Source organism: Eulemur rufifrons, chromosome 1 (assembly GCF_041146395.1).
Source record: "Eulemur rufifrons isolate Redbay chromosome 1, OSU_ERuf_1, whole genome shotgun sequence".
Classification (NCBI taxonomy): domain Eukaryota; kingdom Metazoa; phylum Chordata; class Mammalia; order Primates; family Lemuridae; genus Eulemur; species Eulemur rufifrons.
In genome coordinates this window covers 23,203,814-23,229,898 of record NC_090983.1, presented here as the reverse complement: position 1 = coordinate 23,229,898, position 26,085 = coordinate 23,203,814, and the positions used below count along the sequence as shown (strand labels likewise).

The window sequence follows — 26,085 nt, the reverse complement described above, 5'->3', positions numbered from 1 at the left end:
AGAAAACTGCTAGTGGAATTATATCCAAACTATTTATAAATATTTTAATTCTCATTTGTAAGTGGGAATGCTATTTTCTTAATAGTTACACATGCCTATGAAGTACCATAAATACAGATTTACTGTACCAAAAAAAGAATACTAAAAAGTTATAAATATGATAAAAGCATATAACCAGATTGAGGAGAAATAAATGAATGTTGTTTTGAAATGGCACTATTTTTTTTCTATAGGTAGTTACTTTAAATGACAGTTGATTACCAAGAAGAAAAGTTGATTTCTTTAATGAACCTGCTGATATTATTTATAGATCTCAAAAATATAAAGATAAACTAGAAGTACTATTATGGTCATTATATGAGAAATAATTTTATGCACAATTAAAAAAAAACACAACATTTTCAAAATATTTTCATATCAATAAATCCAGTAAAATAAAAAAATTCATGGTATTCTTTGAATGAGGATTTATAGCCAGAAATTTTTAATAAATTAACCTCTACAAGCAATAATTAAAATGGAAACAAACAAGTTTTGCTTTTAAATAAAATATAAATATAATATTTAAAATGTAATACTTATAAATATTTTTAAAGAAACATATTCAATACAAGAAAGTACAAGTTTGAAAATAAGGAATTATGCACCTACATCTGAGAAATATATTGAAATTTTAATATAATACTTTGAGGAAGTGTTAAGGTATAGGAAATAGTCATATATCCATTTATTCTCTCCTTAAAGTACAGTACAAAATACACACACACACTAATGATGGTAAAACATATATATGACAAAAATAAAACAAGGAAAGAAAAATTAAACTGAAACAAGGGGTCAATTTATTTTCTAAAATGCATGCATTTATTTCATAAAACCCAAGCTTTTTAGCAATATGTACAAAAAGAAAAACCTAATGTTATAGTAGATATAATATAAAGATGGGAATAAATAATATCTTATTAGACAAGTGCAATCAAGTAAGCAGGAAGGTTAAATAACTGGTATTTCTGCATTGGTGGAGAGTTCAAAAGATCTCTAAATCCACCACTAATTACAATCTTTTCTTTTTCTAATTTCCTATCATACTTTCTCTGTTCCATCCTGATAAAATATTGTACTTTATGATCAATTTAATATATTACTAAACTTTAACCTCACTAAGGGTAAGGTTTTGTGGTGCTAGTTATCTTTATACTACTTAGAGTACATAGATAGCATGAGACTCCGCACATAGTAGGCACGTCATAAAAATCTATTAAAAATAAAGTAAACATATTTTACCCATCTTTCCCAACTAAAAGCAAATCTTTACTGAGAACCACTCAGTAAATGAGTACTGTGTATGAGTTACAAAGTGTGAAATAACTATTGACCAAAGTACCTTGACAATCTTGAGGATGCAAAATTAACACACACCTACAGTTGAAGAATGATTAAGTGTTAGTTGTTATACTCCAGTATACACATTATACATTCACTGAAAAATAAAAGAGTAATAATGTAGGTTGGAATTTATTCTTTTTAAATCAACATTATTTTAAAAACTAGAGAATATTATATTTTGAAGCATCTCTCTGCAAAAAAATACTTTTTCTTTCATGAGAGTACAGTATTAATATGTTCATTAAGTGAATGTATTTTCCACATTTTGAAATAAATTTATTTTAAAGGAATTTGGCTCCTTGCTTCTATCTCAAGAGGAAAAACCCTTTTCTATCTTTATGCACAAATCCTTGTGTTTGCATCTCTCCCCAAAAGCTTACATGTTTCTTACAGTTAATTTTCCACATGCTTGCTAGAGCTGACAATTTTAATTTACTGGTCAGATCTACCTATTATTTGTATGCATTATACCAAACATTTTCCTGATTCACTAAAATTTCTTTGTCAGGATACAAGGAAATTACAGTGAATATAGCTGAAATCAAGTGGGCCCTTAGATCTTAATTATAAATTGTTAAAAAAATAGAAAAATGAAACAATAACTGTCTCTCTTGGCTATTTTCTTACCAGGAAACAAATGAAAAAGGGAAATTTATTTCTGACCATAAATCCCAAATGTTTCATTTTCATTTTCCCCAAGTTAACTTTCTCACCTAGCTAAGCAGCATTTTAGGCTATTATTAGCTTCTGGTCAAATATTAGCTGACCAGTATCTGTCAAACTCCTCAGTTCAATGAGCTTAGGGACTCCCAAGGATCTCCATGTATGCAGACTTCTGCTTACAGCTTCTAATTATTTTCTAACCGATAATGGAACATTTAAGTTCAGAGAGGTTAGATTAAATTTGTAAGTGAATCAAAACCCTAGATAAAATTGCAGCAGCAAAGATCACTGTAGAAAACCCTAAGCTTTTTAGTTGCTATAAAGGGCCCTCACTGATTGCTTATTCTTCTTCTGTTAGAAATTGGTCTCATGATTTTACTACCTCACAGGTATGTTTTCTTTACTTGTTTTTCCCCATGAGAGAAAAGTCTTTTTTTTTTTTTTTTTATTTCAGCGTATTACAGGGTTACAAATATTTAGGTTACATATATTGCCTTTGCCCCATGCAAGTCAGAGCTTCAAGCATGTTGTATCTATCCACTAGACGGTGCACACCACACCCATTAGGTGTGAATATACTCATCCCTTCCTCCTTCCCTCCCACCTGCTTCTTTCCTAATATCACACTGTGCTGAGCTATTGTATACTGTAAGCTACGGGCAGCAAAAAGATGGCTTCCTAGGAGCTGCACCAGCATTCAGAAATGTTCAAAAGAATATCTTGATATTCCATTAAGTTTTACTTCCCTCTGTGTACATGTGTGCTCATCGGTTAGGCCAATTTAATAGTGAGTACATGTGGTGTTTGTTTTTCGATATTGAGACACTTTGGTATCAGCTCCATGCAGATTGTTGCAAAAAGCATTCATTCATCTTTTTTATGGCTGAGTAGTACTCCTGGAAAAAAATTAAGCTATTGATATGGCATATGTAGTACAACTTGTGTTAACAGACTAAAATAAGTATAGGTTTTATGATAACCACTTCATGAAAAGTGGTAATGATGAAATTAAAGCATTTATGTAATATTTGTGAAAACATTGGTGTAACAAAATTTTTTTTTTTTATAAATGCAGAGGATTTGTGGGTGTGTTTAAAGAAAGTTATACACAAGGCCGGGCGCGGTGGCTCACGCCTGTAATCCTAGCACTCTGGGAGGCTGAGGTGGGCGGATCGTTTGAGCTCAGGAGTTCGAGACCAGCCTGAGCAAGAGTGAGACCCCATCTCTACTAAAAATAGAAAGAAATTATATGGACAGCTAAAAATATATATAGAAAAAATTAGCCAGGCATGGTGATGCATGCCTGTAGTCCCAGCTACTCGGGAGGCTGAGACAGGAGGATCCCTTGAGCTCAGGAGTTTGAGGTTGCTGTGAGCTAGGCTGACGCTATGGCACTCACTCTAACCTGGGCAACAGAGTGAGACTCTGTCTCAAAAAAAAAAAAAAATAAAAAAAATAAAGTTATACACAGTTTGATTTTCTGAGAGTAAGAGTAACATGTCATATGGAGCAATAATAAATACAAAGAAGATGATAAGGCCATCCATAGGGGTTTGAGGGGCAAGAATGCCTCTTGAGCAAAGGAAACTCAGGACTGAACTGCCACATTTGGTTACTTGTGGCAATTGTCTCTTACTTAAACAATGTGATCTTTTGGAGGAAGTAGAGTAACGGTATGAGAAGCCAGTAGTAGACTCTTTTTTTTTTTTTTTTTTTGAGACAGAGTCTCACTCTGTTGCCCAGGCTAGAGTGAGTGCCGTGGCGTTAGCCTAGCTCACAGCAACCTCAAACTCCTGAGCTCAAGGGATCCTCCTGTCTCAGCCTCCCGAGTAGCTGGGACTACAGGCATGCACCACCATGCCCGGCTAATTTTTTCTATATATATTTTTAGCTGTCCATATAATTTCTTTCTATTTTTAGTAGAGATGGGGTCTCGCTCTTGCTCAGGCTGGTCTCGAACTGAGCTCTAACGATCCGCCCACCTCGGCCTCCCAGAGTGCTAGGATTACAGGCGTGAGCCACCGCGCCCGGCCTAGTAGTAGACTCTTGAGCTAAAGAGCTTTCAGTTCAAATCCAGGCTCTTTTATTTATTTATTATTATTATTTTTGAGACAGGGTCTTGCTCTGTTGCCCCAGCTTGAGTGCAGTGGTGTGATAGCTCACTACAACCTCAGTCTCCAGGTCTCAAGCATTCCTCTTTCTTCAGCCTCCCAAAGTGCTAGGCTTACAGGCATAAACTACTGCGCCCAGCCCCCTTACTAGTTTTGAAATGAGAACAATGGTTTAAATACAACCTGTAAGCTTCATTCTCCTCACAAAATAGGCACATTAATGCCCATTTGCAGGCATTCCTGTGGCTCAATCTAGCTGCAAAGAATCATTTCTTTCTTTACTTTATAATTTATAATTTTGAGCTTATTTTACATATTTCATTCTAGAAAGTGTTTTAAAAATATTTCTGCTATTAAGAGATGATTCATGGTGGAACATGATCAAGAAGGACGTGCTGGGCTGATCCCTTTTCATGCTGGCTTTGGTGTGTCATTAAAATTTTTGTCCAAATCCACTATAATCTATTTCCTTATTGGACAGATTAGCTCTTGAAGTTAGAAAGGGAAGGGGAAGATGTTAGTACAAATAAACCCACACCCAAATTCATCTTTGTTTATATAATATCTTCATTTACTCCAGATAGAAATCATGCTCATGTGATCCAGGATTATTGACTCCTGCTGCTGAATGTGGAATTAAATTCTAAACATTAAGATGTCCAGCAATCTGGGATCACTGTCTACTTTAGAGGACCCATTTTCTATGACCATTCTTAAGGGAGTGATGATGGTATGTAGACAATGTGACAAAGTTTCTGTTTGCAAATTCCTTTAATGTACCCAAGTAAAAGCAGACCCCATTGTCAATTTGGTGAGTTTCTGGCAGTCTGTACTTTGGAATCAGTAGACATAAACCTCCAACTGATAGAGCAGTGGTATGCGGTAGAATGAGGAATTCTTTTGATCATTTTGAGAAAACTATCATAAGTTTGAATATAACCTTGTGAAGTAGTCACTTTTGTAATACCATTTTTAGCAATACCAACCATATGGTTATTCTAATAGATAATTACCCAGTGGTGTCATTAAAGTTGCAAAGGCACATTTAAAAATATGATGGAGGCCAATCATGGTGGCTCACGCCTGTAGTCCCAGCTACTTGGGAGGCTGAGACAGGAGAATTGCTTGAGCCCAGCAGTTTGAGGTTGCAGTAAGCTATGATGATGCCACTGCACTCTAGCCCAGGTGCCAGAGAGAGACTCCAACTCAAAAAACATACGATGGAGTGTATTTTTATCATTTATCCATATACCACACATAAGTAGATATACATGTATATGTGTATCCCATTGCAAATATCATAGCATAGTAAGCCCTCATTCCCTCAAAAAAATCACTTCCCTGTGGATAACTAAAATCACTTTATGCTATACAGTGCAAACCAGGACTTTATTCACATGTCTCTTCCTCCTGCATAAACAATATTTTTTTTTCCTTGAACCTATAAGTGGATCATTAACAAAACCATTTATATCAAAGTTTGATATGTCCAAAATTGTTTGCAATTTTCTGGAAATTCTATTTACTGGTCTTTGCTTTCTACCTGCACTTTATGAACAATCTTAATATTATAAATTGCTCCTCCTAGTGATACAGTCAAACTGAGTGGGAATTTTTCCTAAATCATAATAATTCTCAAATACCATTCAAATTGGAATTAGAAACTACACATAATCAGTTCAGTTTCAGCTCTATGTGGCATAACACATCCTCTAATCTTGTATGAAATTCACCGAATTGGAGAGTTTAAAGAACTGGAAAATACCTACAATATGGAAAGCTGTGCCTTCAACAGACACAGCTGATTTCATTTACCCAATTTCAATATTGGTACAATAGACTACGTACTCTTGAGAAATGTCCTTTCACACAAATTCAAGAAACGTTTTGGAGAAACATAAGCAGTCGGAAAGCTATTTAAGTTATATGTTGTGGCTTACAGAAAGCAAACTGTTTTGGATTTGGGTAGTCTCCTCTAGTTACTTCAAAAAGGAAATTAAGCCTATTAGAATACAAAACTTGTTAAATTCTTTAATATCCCCTAAGGCAATATTTAAAGCTCAAGGTTTAGGATAGCTACTAAATTCAGTTAACCCTTCCTGGCAGGGATTTATAATGACCACTCTCGGTTACTTTTATTTATTTATTTTTGCCAAATTAATGTGTAGTAAAATCACCTTTTTTTCCCTATTTATAGGGGATCCCATCCTTGTATCTTACTCTTACTGGAACAGAAGTAAACAGGCAGGAGACAAGGGGAGGAAGGGACTCTAATAACAGAATTTAGTCGGGAGAGCGAACACTATCCAAAATGACTATATAAGATCCAAGGAACCCAGGAGTAAGATGCTAAAAATGAAATCTAGTACTACCCTCTTGTATATAATGGCAATATTCACAGGCAAGCATTCAAAGGTTCCCTGCGATAGGTACCTCTAATGGGAGCTAGGTGAGGTTACTGACCTCCTGCATGCATAGGTGAAAGTCATCCAAGGTTTTCCTCCTCAAAGGGTCTTACAGAGTCAAAATGGAAGGTCTATTTCTCAGTGATTTGTTTGGTGCTCTAGATTCACAACAGCTTTTAAATTGAGTTTGCAGAAATAAATCAGAGATGAGCAATATGAATAAGAGAAATGATTGATGTACAACATACCTAAACAAAGATAAGACTATTAGGAGGAAAATATTACAGAAATTAATTAGGCTGGAATAGAGGGTGTAAAGGAGGAATAATAAAAGTCTTTAAAAATAGAAAAAAATGCATTCAGACAATTAACCAAGTAGTTGTCATGTTACCTAACTATATGCTTCCGTTGTGCTTGCCATTAGATATGCGATAGTGCAGTCAACGGACATAGTCCCTTGTCATCAACGATCTTGTAATCTAGTGGTGGAGAGGGGGATTCTACAATAAAAACTAGGAGAAATAAAATAAATACACAATAACTTACCGTGGTAAACGTTACAGAGGAAAATTTCTGCATGCTGTTAGTAAGTTATAAGTTAGATTAAGGAGTCAAGGAAGGGCTCTTTGAGGAAGTATACTTAAGCTGAGAAAATTAGGATAACTAGGAGTTCATGAGGTATAACTGAGGGATGAACACTCCAGGTGAAGGTACAAACTGGCTTGCTTGTGAGGAAGAGTGGAGAGAAAGTGAAGAGAAAGGCAACTGGGAAAGTAATCGGGAGCTCTGTAAGCTAAGAATCTAGTGTTTTCCTTTACTTCAGTTTTTATGCAGAGGAATGACACAATTCAAGTTTTGTATTAAAAAGTAGGGATATCAAATTGGAAGCTAGTCTCATAATTGAAACTGAAGAAACTGATAGCTTGGATTAAGGTGATGGCAATGGAGTTTAAAAAGAAGGGGAGGCTATCCAAATGTATTTTGGACATAGAATCAAAGCATTTGCCTTGAATTGGAAGTGGATGTTTTGAGGGGTTACGACATGCAAGGATAAGTTCCAAATTTCTGATAAGAGCAATAGGTTAGAGATACAAATTATTTAAGTGGATAAAATTGGAGGCAGGAGTAGTTGAGAGGAGAGGATGAAGAGATCCATTCCGAGTGTGTTAAACTTGAGATGCCCCTGGGATTTCAATGTGGCAATATCAAGAATAGAGATGAGGTCAGATTCATAAAATGGCTAGAGATGGAAGTTGATAATCTAGTGAGATGATCTAGGGAAAAATGTAGATAAAAAAGAGGTCTAGAACCCGGCACTGAGAAATTTCAATATTTCCAAGATTGCTTCCTGGCAGCATGATTTTGAGAAACAGGAAGGTTGAAGATTTTTGTAAGAATATGATTATAATCATGGGCCATGAATCTAAGTTGCCTACAGAGGGATGTGAGGATAGGAAGCAGCTGAGGGATAGTGAGACACAGAAAAGAGTCAATGAAAGAAAATGAACCGGAGAAGGAGAATGTGTTTGAAATATTAGTTTCAGATGTGACGTTTCTGCTGATGACTGAGTTCTGTACAACTAACAGGACATGAACAAGAGCCAATGAAATAAACTGTAACATACATGATTTACTTTTACTACTGGGAAATTTTTCTTTTTTTTTTAGTACAGCTTTGAAAGACTCTAAATTCTGCTTCTAATGGAGCTTATAGATTCTCTTTATAAAGATAGTGTTTTATTTTTAAAAGCAAAGTAACTTTTCTTGATTACTTTAGCCAAATCTTTTCTTAAGGAAAAGAGGATTGGTTAACCAACTTTTCAAGATCATGCCAACGGTAGAGGATCTTGTGACATTTAAGTAATGGGCCTTTAAAATAAAAGGAATTCTGCATTTTTCACCCCTGAAATAGATGAATTGTTTTCATATATGCAAAGGAACAAAACCTATAAAGTCAAAAGATATAATTAAATAATGTGAATTTTTTTAAAATCCACTATTAGTATGACACAGGATCTACCTAAGAGTTACTCATACTATGTGAAGTCATATGCATGAACTTTTGTAATGTGAAAATGTTATAGAACAAAATATCTTTTCAAAGAATATTACAAATCTGATATAATCTGAGAGAAAATATACACTACCAGTAAATTGTACTCATCTCACCCTATTATTATGACATCAATTAGAGTTGAAACAACTCCCACCAAGACATAAACAATACAAACAACACATAAACACAATTCACATGAATATTTCTTTAGAAAATAGCAAAATGTCAGTTGTGTAAGATAAATAAAATTTCCTCTTGTATAGGGAGAAGAAAACAAGTTATTCTTCTTTTAATAAAAATATTACCATTTATATAATAAGGTTGGGTGTTTTGAAACACATTTCCTTACAGCAATTTTCTGTGAACTATATGGTGAATTTGGTGTGGGAAAACTGAAAGTGAAGCCAAGAAGATTCATATGAGCAGTAAGCCAATACTTTTGATCAGTCATTGGAATTTAGAATAATTACAGAATTTCTCCCATTCTCAGCTATTTTTTTAAGAAAACAATTTAGATAAAACACTGATGTTAGGCTTAAATATTGGGGAAAAAATACAGAGTGGTGGGAACTCAAAAAAGCTGAAAAGCTTGTTTGATTTTCTCAGACCATGGTCCCATAATCTAAGAATCTTGTTCAATAACATCATTCTTAGGTATGTGTTCAGCACCATTTGGTGGATTAAAAAAAAAATAAGCCACATTTTTCCCATTGAAATGATGCTATCCGAAATAAGAACTAGGACCATGTATAAATGCAGACATTCCTCTTATGAAGGTGGACATTTAGAGTCATTTTCTTAATGTTGTTCAATGTGATCTTTCTTTATGGGAATGAAGAATGCGCTGGCCACTCACTAGCAGTGTATTATTATTGTCATTATGAATCCATTAGACATATTCAGGTGAGCTGAGTAAAAGCCCTGTGACCAAATTCTCCTTCTCTTGCTTTTAGTGTAGCATTTAATAGTGCACAAACTGCCCCATATTTATTTTTTGCCTATGGTAGAAATTCTAAGAAAATATAAAAGTCCTCTCCTTTGCCCTTGAATATCAATAGAAGTGTTGAATGTAGGGATGAATTTTGAGTATTAAGTTGCTGCATTTGTGACATATAATAACCAGTAAAGCACAGCTATATCTCATAAATATAGTAGTAGTGATTATTGAATCTAGACTCTGCTCTAAATATAAAGTTGGGGGATGGGAAAGGGTTTAAATGATTAATGAGACTGAAATTTCTATCGTCTTTGGAAACTTTCTTTCTATAAAATGGTATAAAACACATAGATATGCGTGCATGTAAGTACAAATATACACATGCACTAGTTTGCAAAAGAGACATGTAACATGTTTGCAGTACGTCTTACTTCAGTTTGAAAGTTATCCTGGGAACATTCTATCATATTGTTGTACCAGCTGAGTTCCACTCACTTTTCTTTGCCCAACAGGTTTCTCTTGCCACCGAAGCCTATTTTGCTACCCTCAGGAGGTAGGACATGTAGGAGGATAAATGTCCCTCTCTTCCAGGACCCCTCAATCAATAACTGACAGAGCTTGTGTAATGGCTCCAGCTCCTTGAACCCTGAGTAGGATAATTCTGAGGTGTATGTCATGCACTGCCTGCCACCGTCTCTCCAGTAGAAAGAAGCTCCAGTTTCTCATAATGGCAGCTAGCTTTATTGGTTCCCCTATCTTATTTCCACATTCCCCTACTGATGAGTCTTTTACCTCCAAAATAAACTACTTTCACTCAAATCCTTGTTTCAGGGGCAACTTCTACTTCTGGAAGAACCCTAACTAAGACATACGTTAAACATATTACTTTTAACCTAATAACTCTAGAACACTTGCAATTTCAACTAAATACTTAGGTCCAAATTACAAATAATTTTTGTTATACAAACCTTTTGCTTGGGGTGTAATAGGTTATTCAAATACTTATAATGATCTACACACATAACAGATGAGCTGAAAATGTAGGTATGCAACGTAGGCATACGTTTACATTAAAATTACACCAGCCTAGGTAAAATATTGAATTCACCATCAATGTTGCCAGTAAAACTGTGTTTTAATCACAGTGATGTTATCCTTCTAATGTTTTGAAAGAAGTCATCAAAATAGTAGGAAGCGTTTCTGCCTAATATTTATTGAAACTCTGCCAATAGCAGTCCATCAATCTGTTAAACTTCTAGCATCTATCCACAAGTAGGAAAGGCACAGTCAAAATATTTTCCTTAACTTTTCTTAACTTTTAAAAAGAACAAATTCCTTTGAGTCTATTGGTTACCAAATCCATCAACCATCTAGGAAAATGACTCCTTTCATGGCTCAATCAGAGCCTCATCTAAAATGCAGTGGAAATCTAAGACTTCAAGCTGCCATCCCCACTCCTGTTTCCATGGGAATAGACTTCAGATCAAGAAACAAAAAATGGATGGGGTTAGGAGCTTTCAAATAATCATTCAAAATCATGATGAGGTTTTTAGAGCTTTTTTTTTCTTAGGTTATTATTTTGTAGCCTCTTAACCCCCTTTGCCAGTCTGTTTCCATGGAAATATGACAAAAATGGCTGTCCAAGCCTCCAGCAGAGATTATTAGCATTCTTGTGAATTTCAGCTTTGGCTGTAGCTTAGGCTCGGCAAGATTTTTTTCTATCAGTTTTATAAATTAACCAACAATTTCTACTCATTGTAATTTTTCTTTACAATTTCTAACTTCTTTTAAAGTTCCTTTCACAAATTTATAACTATGATGAAGATCAAATTGAGTAATTGGGACATCACTGAAAAAGGTTTCAGTTTTAAATTTTAACATATGAGCCAGGACATGTAGCTGCAGAGAATATCAGAACCTTTACAGAGCTGCAGAGAGAAACATTATTTAGTTACTGGACTCATTGTCTGTTAGATAGGTATTGGGAGATATGCAACAAGGGTGATAAATTGTAAAGCAACTGGTAAGGCATGGAACTAAACAATCAGAAGAGCGGGTTTGTACCAGCTGATTATTAGCCCTATTATATAATAGCCAATAATAAGTTAAGTTGAAAGTAGTCTTATACAAGGTGGTTAGCATTATACCCAAATAAATTATACCCAAATAAATATTCAAGGTCACAGACTGAGCTCCTGAAAAACTTGCAAAAGAGCTTACAAGAGAAACTGGGTAGAAATATATAGCAATCCATCTTTTAAAAAAAATCTAAGTGCATATGCTTGCATCATCTTTCATATGAAGGTCATTTAAGAATCAAAATCATCCTTATTACTGAAGACATTATGCTAAAAAATAGAAAAAGAACGTATATGATCTTTGATAGAACCCCTGGCAAGATATCTTGTGTTGAATGTGAAAAAAATAACAGCATGCTACATATATGGTTTTATTCTATCCTACTCTCTGAAATTTGCTGAACAGCTCAATCTACAATTTTTGCTAGGGGAAATCTTAAAGTTCTGATTGACCTTATAAAGTACATTTATTCTTTAGAACTCTCTTATTATTCTATAGTTGGAGGGTTTTTTTTTCTTACCTATAACATCTTCTGAATTTGAATTGAAAGAAAATAAATTACAAGGAGTAATTATCTGACTTAGTTAGGTTTCTAATTTAAATTTAGCAGAGACTGATTTATTACAGAAAGTAATATTGATTGATATTTTCAACCAAGTGGATCATAACCATAATAAAATAAAGCAGTACAATTAATTTTTCAAGTCATCGTTACTATTCCCAAAATACGGTTTGGCATAGTAGTTAAACACATAGCCCTTGAAAGCAGGGGCTTGCCTGCAGGCCAAATCTGGCCTACAGCTTGTTTGTGTAAATAAAAAGTTTTGTTGGAACACAGTCACACCCACTGGCGTTTTGTTTTGCTTCAATTGCCTATGGCTGTTTTCCCATCAAAAAGGGCAGAGTTGAATATTTGTCACAGAGAACACATAGCATGCAAAACCTGACTATTCTTTGGCTCTTAAAAAGAAGTTTACTGATCCCTCCTCAAGGCTGGCTGCTTGAACTCAAAGCCTAGACCTGCCATTTCCTAACTTTGTGGCCTTGGGCTAACCTTGGGTCAATCCCAGGTTCCTGGATTGTCATATCTGAGAATGAAATGAGTTATTATTTGTGAATTATTTATAATAGTGCTTGGTACTTACTAAATACTTTCTAAATATTAGTGACTTCTTATTACCACCACCATATAGTCCTTCTAAAACTGTTCATTGCAACTATTTTTAAGAAATACACTCATTATATCTGGTTATTGAATACAATTGGTTATTTTTGGTTATTAAATATATGTAATTCAGTTTGAATTACATATTGCATTCACTTGAAGGCTATTTGGCTATATTCAACAATAAAATATAAAAACATTTTATGTCTAGTTCAACATAAAAGATAATTCACCTTGAGGACTGTAAATACCTTTGAATTCTAAAATCAAGTTCTAATGAACTATCTAGGCAGATAGTTGTGAACCAGAGGTAATGTAAAAAGTATAATATAATGTGAAGTGATCTTAGAAATTTCTTTAATTATAAGATTATACCATTTCCATAGAAAAAACTTTGTAAGTTATGTAGTCTTTTTTTTTTTTTTTAATTTTCAAAGCTGGTTATTTGATAATGGATAAAAATGTGATTGCCTGGGCATCTATACTTACGTCCATGAACTCCACATTGGCCTTGGGACCAGTTGTCTCATTAAGAATCTTAATAGCCACAGGAATCTTCACTGTTTCTCCTTCAGGTACCCAAATGCCCTTTGAGGGAAAAAGTTCACATTAAATTTGACTTCTCAACTATTAACTTCTTAAAAAATAATTTAGAAGTTATATGTTCTTTCATTCAATCAACAAACATTTATTTAGCACCTGTTATATATCATTCTGCAACTTTATAGTCTGCTTTCATTATGTGAAGATGAATTACATATATATGATATATATATATATATATATATTTTCTGCTTTTAAGGTATTTATACCATTATCAGTTTTAACTTTTGTGCATGAAAAAGCCTTTGAATAGTGAATAAATCATTGAAATAGGATAGAATAACAACATCTGATTTGGATGAGATCATGAACTTTTCAAGACTTTGAGAAGATTGTTCCATTTTTTGAACTTCAGTTGTCTGATTTGTAATTTAGTAGACTGAGCTAAGTAATGTTAGAGATCCTTTCAGCTTGCATATTTTCTAATTATTCTGCAACAACAAAAAAAGAATTTAAAAAGCATATTCTCATGTTCCTCAACCTCAGATTGATTTAAGAATTAATTTTCAACAGTACTTATTTGAGATTTAGTTTTCAAAAGGAAGTGGTAGGGGGTATTAATTTTTGTATATTATTAAAAAGCATGTGTGTGTATGTGAAGGATTTTTATTATCTCTGAAGAAGTATAAAATATTTATGTTGGCCATTGCTAATTCTCTCTCTTTATCAAAATATAATTGTAATATCTGAATAAGATCTATGCACTGGAAAAGTAAGCTGGTAGAGTTTATGTAATATACAACATTAAGCTAAACAATATCATTTCTGGGTAAATTAATTTATTCTGGGTAAACTGAATTTAAAGATTTGAATGGGGACAATAATTTTTATAAGACATACAAGGATGAACAGATCATACAAGAATATTTTTTAAGAGACATATTGTCCCAAATGAACACAAAAGCAAATATGAGGTCATGAGAAGAAAAATATCTCAAATTTTAATTTATGAACACTGACATGAAAAAGAATTTTTATAAGAGTTTTAACATTAAAATAGGAGGAAGAAAAAAATAGTCTGATATTCCTGAACAGAATATCTCCATTTCCTGTTTTTTATCAGCTGGTTGTAGTCATAAAGAAAAGATAAAAATGTTTTTTTCACTTTGAACTTCTATGCTGAAACATATGTATTTGTGTTACCCAAAGTTGTAATAATATGAGGAGACCTGAACACAAGAATTATTCAGAAGTACAGTATCAATAATAAAAAAAATAAAAGATTTTAACCTTTAGAAAGTGAATTTATGGTTCTGTTCTTCATGGTAAGAGTGAATAGGAAAATCTGTGTGTCAAATGCAAAATGATAAGCTAAGTTTCTTGTATACAATTTAAAAAAAATTAAAGCAGAAATAGGAAAAAAAAGCCCAAGACCAATAGGCTACATTTTCTCACTGATGGTATCTAGGGCGGAGAACAGGCTTACTATTTATTACTCAATTAAACAGCTGTAGAGGGGGTTATTTATAAAGATATAGCATCAATATTAAGGTAGTCCTCAAGTATACTTATAAAATAAAATATAAATTCAATGTGAACTAATTTGTACTGTTTTTTAAAATAAGTATAGTCACTATTTTTTAGGCCTGATCAGATACCCATAATATTGGTACCAATCTTGAATGCTTAAACATAACATATTTCTATTTAGGAGAAAACAACCCACAAATAACTGGTTAAGCCAATTTACATTTCTATGGTCAGTAATAATCCTTTATAGTTTAAGACAATATGTCCCTGTAACAACTGATATAGTGATTAAAACTTAGGGTCAACCATAAACATGCCTGGCATAAAATTCAAACAAACTTACGGAACTTCCAATAACACTTATTACAAGTAATTTCAATAAAGCTAAAACACTCATGGATGACAAATAACTACTTTTTTTTCAATTTATGTATTTAATTTAATTAATTTATTTTTTTTTCCAGACAGAATCTCACTCTGTCATGTGGGCTAGAGTGCTGTGGCTTCAGCCTACCTCACAGCAACCTCAAACTCCTGGGCTCAAGCCATCCTCCTGCCTCAGCCTCCCCAGTAGCTGAGACTACAGGCGTGTGCCACCATACCCAGCTAATTTTTTCTATTTTTAGTAGAGATAGAGTCTCACTCCTGCTCAGTCTGGTCTTGAACTCCTGACCTCAAGTGATCCTACCCCTTGGCCTCCCACAGTGCTTGGATTACAGGCATGAGCTACTGTGCCTGGCCATAACTGCTCTTCATAAAAGTATTAATAAAGTCTTATTAGTAAATGTTTCAATAAGTAATATTTTTCCCCACTAAGGTCATCAGATAGTATTTAGTCTTGAGTTAAAGGGCATCCATAGTTTAAAATAAAATTTAATTTCCAGACCATATTATCTTAAAAAATATAAGGGTAATTGTGTTCTAGGAAGAATCTGAGATTGAGTTACCTTAAATATAGAACTTTGTTATGATACATTTAAATTTGGCCACTTATCTCTCTCTCTCTTCTCCATAAACACAAATATGCTTACTTTCTTTAAATGTTGTCAGTGTGACATGGAGAATTGTTAACATCAAAATTTAAGGGCAGAAAGCTCTAATATCTTTCTACTGACTTGTTCTGTGGTTCAACACAGAAATCTTCACTTACATCTAAGATATGGAGATTTGAAGCAATTACCAGATAATTCAGGTGGGGAAATCCTGCAACAGATCATTAGATTGGGGGTTTATGGTGCCTGGGGGATCCAGAATGACTGTCAGTATTGATTCAATTCACTGCATTATCTTCAATTTGCCAATTTTTTAAATCAAGGCTGGAATTTAGGACATTTCATTTATTAATCCAAATAATTTGCTTTACATTGTTTTATCATAGACATAAACAAAGATTAAAATTATTAAAGGTATGAGTAAAATTGCTATAAACAAATAGATTAAATTTTTAAGTATATAAAATGATACTGAGTTCTTTTCTAGCACAATATAAAAAGAGAAACAGGACAAATTGTGTTTCTTTGAATGTACATAGAATCTGAAGATTTGAAAAGACATCAAGTCAGCCTAGAATAGTGCCTAGTAGGCAAAGTAGGTGCTCAGTTAACAATTTGAACAAAAATGTGTACTAAAAAGATTAAGAAACTTCTACATTTTGACCTTAGGATAGAACAATTTTATTTTAAGGAAATTAGATTATTTTGGAGCACTCAGGGGAGAAAAATTTAGGTTTTATTCTAATTGGTAATATCTTCTGTTAAATTATTTTTTTCAATAGAAAAAAAAGAACATTTCCAATGCAAAATTCCTAAGATCCAATCTATTTTAACAGATATGTTTATAAAAATATAGGCTTGCATATAGCTTTAAGAACAATATTAAACTGCCAAAGTGAATTTGGGGAATTATATTAATGGATATTACAAGAAGACTTCAGCATTAGCACAGCCAGGTTTCTTATTCTTTTTTTTTACCATTAGAATAAATTCCACCACAATTAATCTTGGGCCTGGCCTCTGGATTGGTCTTATAATTAAGGCAAATAGGTAAACATACAAATGCTATCCTTTGAGCTTTTCCTTTCTAGAAACATCTCTTATTGAAAATGTATGATGTCACACTTTTCACCTATCTGATGCATTTCACATATAAAGTCACTGTTTTAGTTTGCCAATAATGATGAGGACATGAAAACTATGGAAATTACAAAATCATAAATGTAACCAGGTAGGCAAAAAATGATTTAGGAATTAGTTCCATCCTATTAAGGCATCAGCACATTTGTGTGGATTCTAAAGACATCAGCTAGTAGGGTCCTGATAGGAAGGCTTTTGGATAAAAATAGCAGAAGAGAAAAAGAGCAAGGGATTATGGCATACTGCCCAGGCATGTCTGGGATTTCATGGAGCACTGTGTAGGGGTAATGAGAAAGGGTTGGAACTGGCTATTTTTGATGATGGTAATTTGCCAAAGGGAAAAGGATATTAAAAGTAGCTCAGGAGGGCACTGAGAGAAAGAAGCATATTTGGTGGCTTTATATCAGTGTTTCCTGTCTTTCTCTCAATACTGTATCCATTCCAGCTTGTTCAATAAAAATTAATGAATTCATTTGTGAAGTAACTTCTCTATAGTATAAAGATCTTCCTCTCTGAATATTATTAATAAAAGGAAATTAGGTTGGCTAAAGTAATAACTCTGGCTATTATTTTTTTAAAGTCTGAAACAACACTTAAAATAACTGACACTATGTGGTGTTTTTTACTTACTTTATAAACAGTTCCAAAAGCACCCGAGCCAAGGACTTTTACCCTCTTGAGTTCAGTTTCTTTCAAAATACGAAGTTGAGCTTGATTGGGTGCTGTGCCACTGGGAGTTAAGGGTTCTACCAACTGCAATGTAAAAAGGATAAGGTTATACAACTTTCAGTCCAACAATCAGTACTTCTCTCTCTGGTTCTCTTTCTCGTACATGCAAAACACACACAAATACACTTTGCTTTGACAAACAATACTTTTGTAATATGCACCTCTCACCATCCCCAGACACACAATTATGTATTCCTTTAGACCATATCCTTTCTCTTCTCCTGATCTTTGCCAGGGAAAACACGAGTAACAAATGTGTGCCTACTTTGATGTATCCTAAGATAGGAGATTTGATATCCTAAGGTAGGAGATCCTAAGGTAGGAGATGCCCCTTTCTTAGAGCTTAAAAATCTATCTGGGAAGCCAGTACAAACACATCAGAAGAGAGGGGAAAAAAGTTAGCACAATGCGGATACCCTATGACCACACTGCTAAAATTTTTTTGTACATGTGAGTTACCTGAAGTTCTTCTTAAATGCAGGTCCTGGTTCAGTAGGTCTGGAGTAGGCTTGAAATTTTGCCTACTTGAAATTCATAGAACTCCAGGTGATGCCTAAGTACTATGGTGGTCCTTAAACACATTTTAAGTATCAAGGCCTGAGTGTACCTGTTAGATTAAAAATTCTCAAAGTCTCTGATTTGATTCTAGATCATAAATGAATACTATTAAATGCAAGGAATAAAATATCCACTGGGAAATGAGACTCACTGTTTTTGGCTTCCCAGAGGAGGTACACACTTAAAGATTAGTCCTGAGATAACGAAAATGGGTAGACCTTGGGTGGCCACTGCTACTGTGAAGAGCAGTTTGGGCACAGCAGAGGGGAGGTGGAAGAAGACACATACAGGGTAATACAGCAAGGAGCGGGACAGGTCTTTAGGGTGAGTTTAGGGTGGGAAACACCAGGTCATGAGATGGGCTGGGTGTGGCCAAAGAAGTAAAATTAGGCTGATAGTTTTCAATGTCATAGTTGAAATATGATTCAGCTAGAGAGGACAAATGAAGTAGGGGAAAGGTATTTGAATATGTGCCAATTATTTGCATATGTGAGAAAAAAATGTATACATAAGAGAGACTCTGGGCACCAAAAAGCCTCTATCCTAGGTTAAAATTTTAGATTTTAATCTATATGTGAGAAAAAAGGCAAGTGAGAGGAATAAGAGGTTTTTTTTTTTCTTTTTTTTTAAGTTAAATAAAGGAACTAAACTTTACATATAGACAAATATCCTGGTTTTTTTTTTTTTTTCCTCAGCATAAAGAAATAATTAAAGGGTACTCCTACTCCTACTCAAATTCTCTTGAAACCACCACAGTATTTCAAGATACCTGTTTACAAAATGAAGTGCACTGTGGCTCTCCATGGTGGGTGTTATTATCATGCATCTGTGAACATCACAGCCCTCTTAGGGGAATAGTCTTAACTGAAGGTACGTGTAGCTCTAATGACAACTTTAGGAAGAAAATGATCAACAAACTTAGGGTGTTTGCTAACAGTTTAACAACTTACTGCTTCTAATTTCATTTTCAAATTTATATTGTAAAAAATGATAAATTTGATAAGATGAACTAAATCCAAGTCACATAAAAAAACTTAGAATCACTAAATTATTTGTTAAATCTAAAAAAGAATCTCTAGCAGAGACCTCTTCATTTGAATCCAACTCTGTTGTACAGGAGTTTTTGGTAGATTTTGATACATATACTATGTATATAATGAGTTACTTTTATGAAACATTTTTAAATATCACATACAAAAGTCATATAAAATCACAAGCAAAATTGGGAAGGAGGCTTCAGCACTTTGGGCTACATATACTTAAAACATATATATTTTATATATATGTATATGTGTGTGTGTGTGTGTGTGTGTCTTGGCATATACCATGTAGTAATTTCAGATTTTGAAAACTTCTACCTGAGATTTTTAGTTTCCTGCAATTTTCTCAGGTATCATTTAAAACATTTCTACAAACACATTTTTCAAGGAATTTTAATATTATACCCTTAAAAGAAGCACAGTATCATTTTTGCCAGCCAGCAGCGATATGGTGGAAAGAGGACTGAGTTTAAATGTGGAGGTTCGTATGCCAGCGCTGCCACTCACAGGCTTTGAAAGCACCTTACCCCTCCTGGCCCCTTATTTCCCATCTGTGAAATAGGTATAACAATAATTACCTTAGATTATTGTTAAATGAAGAAATAAGATTACATTGGTGGAAAAGTCTAGAATGCTGCCTGGCATATTGTAGGCACTGAATTTGTGCTCTTCAAGGGATAGGATGATGTCTCATCAATACATTTTTGAATCATTGCATCTATCAAAGCATCAAGCTTACAGTGAATCTCAGTGCATCTCAGTCAGTGTGTGTTGGAAAAGTTAACATAAGAAAGACAATCGGGAGCAGAATGATTTGGCGAAAGTGTATCAACTTTAAGTGCATCCCAACATTATATCAAGATTCAATAAGTTCTTCACCTCTGAGGCAAATTTCTAGCAGTATTTAAGGATTTAAATTGATCCTCTTAAGAATTCCTTTTCTATTTAGATGGTGGTATAAAATCATGTTTATTTTTACTGAGAGAAATGGCTTTCTGCGATTATCTAATATCCAAATGCAAAATAATTTACTCCTAAGCAATAATTTTCTACAAAAACAGAAGCTGCTTATAAAACCAATTAGTGTGCTATTTATTTAATAAGGAAATGACAAGTTGAAGGAAATTCTTATAAATCACCAAATTAAAAAAACAAACTAAAACAAAGGAACACAACTCTTTTTTTTTTTTTTAGTAATGAACCTTCCCTGCATGTGGTTAAAAGATGGAATTTCTCTTCCATTTATTTAATCACCTGATGTCCACTGCTGTTCCAAGCCTTCAATTCCTCTCCAACTCTAGTTTACAATAATTCACTTTTCAGAATTCCCTCACTGACTTCCCCAAGCTGGCCACGAGGAAGAATTCTACCTGCCTCCAGTATCCTAGTTAAGTTGAAAATATGCACAGCACATGTGTTGTGTACAAACTTTGATTCTCATGTTCATGGCTGAAAGTGAATATTCTATAGGCAGCCAGCTAAAGTAGGAATTATTACTAGGTTTTCCCATGTGTAATTGACTACCTTTTTTTGCTTGAACATGTCTGTTGATGAGACAGCTCATTCTAATATAAGATAACTCCAATCCCTAGAAAGTATTTTCTTATAAGTAGCTATAGAGTAGTTTCCTGAAACCTTTACATGATGCTTCTATCTAGTTTTAACTCCTGGAGGGAAAAAGCTAGAATTTATTTCATTATCAATGTAAAAAATTCATGAGCGAATTAATATTCCCATTCCTGTTAGTGTTCAGAGGGAAAGTCAGATTGTCACATTGACAATGAGAAAGAAAACAAACCCAGGGTAGACTTAATCTCAGAAAAGAATTGATCTGAATTGCTCAGATAGGCAAGAATGTTTGTATCAGGAGAGAGGTAGAAGTTAAGAAGCATCTAGAAATGTATAGTGTTCTGTAAATGTTTTTTCCCTGTACGATGAAAACTATCAGCATATGCTAGAGAATTCAGTGTAGCAATATAAAAGAAATTATAATTATTTATGAGTAATTAACATATTCATAATAACCACCATGCATAATACTAAATGCATCTGGTGAATTGTGAGGTAAGGTCTGTGTGATTATAACACTAAGCTTTATCCTATAAGCTTGGTCTTTCACTGCTGGTATAATGAGATCATTGGCTACCGATTTAATGATCCTAGTTAAAGCATACATTACTTGCCTATCTGATTACATTGTGAAGCAGAAAAATTCTCTCTCTTTCTGATGTTTTCCTAGTTCTGTAACTGAGATATCTTCTACCCAGATATTTTCTAGTTCTGCTGCTTTGAGATATCCTCCATCCAGAGCTTGCTAATGGGAACTCCCCGGGCACACACACAAAGAAGCAGATCTGTTTTTCCTCCAGTACAATAATTTTCGTGACCCCTGCCATCTATCTTCTTGAAGCCATGAAACTGTCTTGACTGCTTTTACTATATAATACGATTTTTCACCAACTTGGTCTAATGTACTATAAATAAAACCCTCATCGGGAAATTGAACAGAATTTTACTTGGATTAAAAAACTGAATATCTTCTAAACCTAAACGTAATGAAAATCTCTAAACCCATGATAAGCAGAAATAAACACCTCACCTCTGTTTCCAGGAATCTTCTCAAGGCTCTTTTCTTTTTGATGCTCTTTCTTCTAACATAAACTGCAAATGTGAGACCCACAATGACCAGGATGAAGAGCCCACCAATGACTCCAGCTGCAATCAGTGGAGTTCTGCCAACCAGAATGAAAGAAAAAAGTATGAAGAGAGAGAAGACACAGAAAGTGGAAAGAGCAGTTGTACAAGACATTATCCCCATTTTACAAGTCTAGTCATTTAGATGAAATGCAAATAAAACGTCACTGGGGGTCTACCAAAACCTTTCTCGTTGTAAAAACTGTAGGTTTTGTTTTGTTCTTTTCTTTTTTTTTGAAATAATAAACCATGCACATTCGACTAGTCTTTGAGGATGAGCAGCCACAACATGCCATTTGATGAAAAAATGTAAAGCTCAGTAACAGAATGAAGAACATATGACAAAATGTTGGTATGGAATCATTTAAAATTTTTAAAATTTTACTATCATCTAGGAATAAATGGAAAATACATTTTAATAACATTGTTGTGGTATATGATTTTATTTTCAGTGTTTTCTCTAAAGTGGACTTTCACGACAGTGGCACTGCTGACATTTTGGGCTAGATACTAGTTTGTTGTGGAGCAGTGTCCCGTGCATTTTAGGATGTATAGCAGCCTCCCAGCCTCCAGTCACGGAGATGTCTTCAGACATTGCCAAAGGTCTGTCAACATCACCCCCAGTGAAGAACCACTGCTCCAAAGTAAAAATGGGTGCTCTAGACACCTATGAACCTCACACTTCTAGAGTAGAGGGTAACGATGAGAAAGTGGTTATTGCCAAAAGTGCTATTTGAAACTCTGATAAGAGCAACTCTGGTAGAACAAAGGGCAGCAGAAAGATAAAGAATTGGGTCAGACAGGTTGAAGTGTTCAGAGAGATGATGACAGGAGTATTATAATCAAAAGTGTATTCTAAGCATCATATTCTTATAAAAGAGGTCTGCACATTAAGTATTACATAAAAAGATGTAAACAGTACCAAAAATAAATTAGCAAGAGATTGATTGGAAATTTTTATTCTGAAAATGCTTTTCTAATGTATTTTTAGCAATGATATAATTTTGAAACTTATCATTTCTTATTGCTTTCTAAGATAAATATTTCCTTGCTTGAACAGTAACAGTTGTGGTTTTTAATTTCTTGTTCTAGCATAGAGCAATATCTATAAGGTTTCAATGATCAGAGTCCTGAAATGTATTAATTTCATTTTCCATACCAAATAACCTGGAGTGAAGCACACAAGAGTTACCTAACAAATATTTGACCACGAAGCCATGATGGATATCAAAATTAAAAGAGAATTCCCTGCATGATCATGCTGTCCATAATGAAGTGTTTTCTATTTTATAGTTCTATTTTTAGAAGAATCTATTCTATATACTACATTCTTATAGAAAAAAATATTTTCTTTTGCAAAATAAACTTTTGCTCAAAGATAGGTCAGAAATAATGATAGTGGATGATCGTAAATAAAATCTTGAAATGTTAAAGAGCTCTTGAAAAAAAATCTATGTAATTTCTACTATAAATGAAGTCATGTCTTTTAAAGATTATGACTGCTATATTGTCACATAAAACTGCAGAAAAACCTAAAAAGGTAGTTCATCCTAAAGGTTGTTTCCTGACAGCTCAAAGCACTATAGCATACTGAAATGTTGCTATAATTCAACTAGATTTTTCTAAATGGGATTTTCTAAGGATATAAAAGTCTATGCTGAGAAAATTAAACTATAGTATGGACACAAACTCATCACTGTGATATGTTTTCATTTGTGTAAGATCATATTTTTGAGCATTCCAGTTAAATGTATATTTCAGAAAATATTTTAGGTTTTCAGTCCAAGGCATAATTTTTAGCTGAAATGCCTAATATATCCCTAAAAAATCACTAGCATAGAAAGGATTATATTTTAGTTTCTTCAGCCCAATTTTTTTATTACAAAGAATGTAGGTATAATTGAGAGTAGTGTCCAATATTTTGTTAAGTGTATATTTAGACCAAACTCTAAACTGTCTCTACTTATTTTTCAAAAGAATAGATGATATATATCTATGAAAATATGTCAATGTAAATTAAAAGAAATGCCCTATTTTAGTTTTTGTTTGTTTGCTTGTTTTTTTTAAGAACAAACTTCCCCTAGAACAAAACAAGACCTCTTTTCATCTTATTTCAGTGGAGATCAATTGCCACATCATTACTATTAATACTTCAGCTGGCTTTAGTAGTCAAAATCTAATATTCAGAAACTCATTAGACAGTAATTTCTGTTTTACTGATTAGCATTTACTTCAAATATTTTCCCACGGCAATTCCTTTGTTGATTTGGATTACTTTATTTTTTCCTCTTTTACCACTCTGTAGGAACGTTATAGGTACAAATAACCAGAAAAAAACAGGAAGACATGGACCATAAACTGAAAAGATTGGGTTACAAAAGAGTAGGATCACAATAGGGAAAAATGTATTCATATGTATCTATAGATGTATAGATCTGGAATAATAGAAGACACAAAACAGTAGTTGTCTGAGTGGTATGAACATGGTGCCCTTATTTTTTATTTTTACTAATGTGTATTTTCTTATTTTTATTTGTATGTATATTTCTTTTGAAATAAAAGTTTGTTAAATTTAAGAAAAAATATAAAAAAAATCATTGTTTAAAAGTTTAATGGTCTTGTTTCCTTTTTCCTGAATTTTTTTTCACATTTTTTTAATTAAGATTTCATTTTGTTATTCCCTGTCCACTTTTGCAATCTAAGTGCTTCTGCATATATTTTCTATTCATTATAATGTGTCTGAGACATTTAATTACCATCATGTTTCTTATAATTAATTTACATTCCATAAAACAAAGGTAATCTGAAAAGTTAATACTATTTACACATTTCCTACTCCTCCCAATTTTGATAATTCCCAGATATTTGTAGGTGTAGGATAGATGTCTGTTTTTTTTCCTGAGAGTTAATGCTTAACTCTTTATGAGGACCCTTTGGATAAAGAGGATATGGCCACCTAAGTTGCTTCTTTAATTTACTGTGTCACTCTCCTAGGTCTAATGTTGGCTATTCCCAACCAAGCTGTTTCTGAGAGTGTTTTCCTCTTGCTTGTGAATCAGAGGAAACTCTAAGAAGCTCAGATACAACACTATGAGATCCGAAGAGTCAAACAAACACTAAGAGACCAGAAATAACTCTGTAATCCCTCATCTGTAATAGGACTAGTGTTTGTTTGTTGGTTTATCTTTTTGGCTGTCATTAAAAATTATTCAGGTCCCCTAAATATAGATTTGAAGTGCCAACTCCTAGCTTAAACTGAAAGGATGTGATCAATTGATAGCTTACCTTATTCTGTGACTTGGAAATAGTATAATGAAACGGATATTCTCCCTCCCTCTACTCAAGAAACTAATATCATAGGAGTTCTGAATCACAAATGAAATTTGATAATTTATTTAAAAGCATATGATTTGATTTTCATAATTTCATTTAGAAGTTCAGAGACAACACAATGTATTATATTTTATTGTCTTGAATACAACTGGCTTATAAAAGAGCAATGTCTTCCAAAACTATACTGCTCATGTGAAAAGATACATCCTTATCATCCATTGATATATTTGAATCCTGTTATTCCTCTCACTAGAGAATAAAATATGTGAAAGGATACATGAAACCTTATTTTTTAAAGATCCAAATATTTTCCTTCATTGATCTGTTTCCTTTCTGATATCAGATCACAAAAATGTGGTAAAGTTAATATAATTTATAATTAAAACTCAAATGTTTCTAAGATTATTTTTTTATACTCTTTCCATTTAATGTTAAGGGCTGGCTATCCTTTTAAAAGGAACAGAGGTATTTTCTTTAAAAGTGGAAAAACTAGTCTTTTGACCAATATAGTCATTGCAAAGATTGTTAATTCTATGAGGTTTTTTTAATACGTAACACAAGTTCATTGCAAAATAAAAGGTTTAGTAAGTTTATAATATAGTTTTACTTTTCTTCATTTTTTAGAATACAGAATAATTTTAAATTAAAGATAAAAGAAACAACCTGTAGTCCTATAATACATTAATGGCATAATTTGCAATTAATAGTATTGACTTTAAATCAG

The 26,085-nt window shown here is 33.4% G+C and overlaps 1 protein-coding gene across 1 annotated transcript in view; it reads right to left on the bottom strand.

The window, feature by feature from the left end:
• Nucleotides 1-26,085, bottom strand: part of ERBB4 (erb-b2 receptor tyrosine kinase 4) — a 665,849-nt gene that overhangs the window by 196,693 nt on the left and 443,071 nt on the right. The window contains exons 17-19 of the mRNA XM_069474179.1: nt 21,934-22,066; nt 17,638-17,760; nt 13,292-13,390 (exon numbers count right to left, since the gene is read on the bottom strand). Coding sequence (XP_069330280.1) covers nt 13,292-13,390; nt 17,638-17,760; nt 21,934-22,066 — 355 coding nt within the window. The remainder of the gene's footprint in view (nt 1-13,291; nt 13,391-17,637; nt 17,761-21,933; nt 22,067-26,085) is intronic.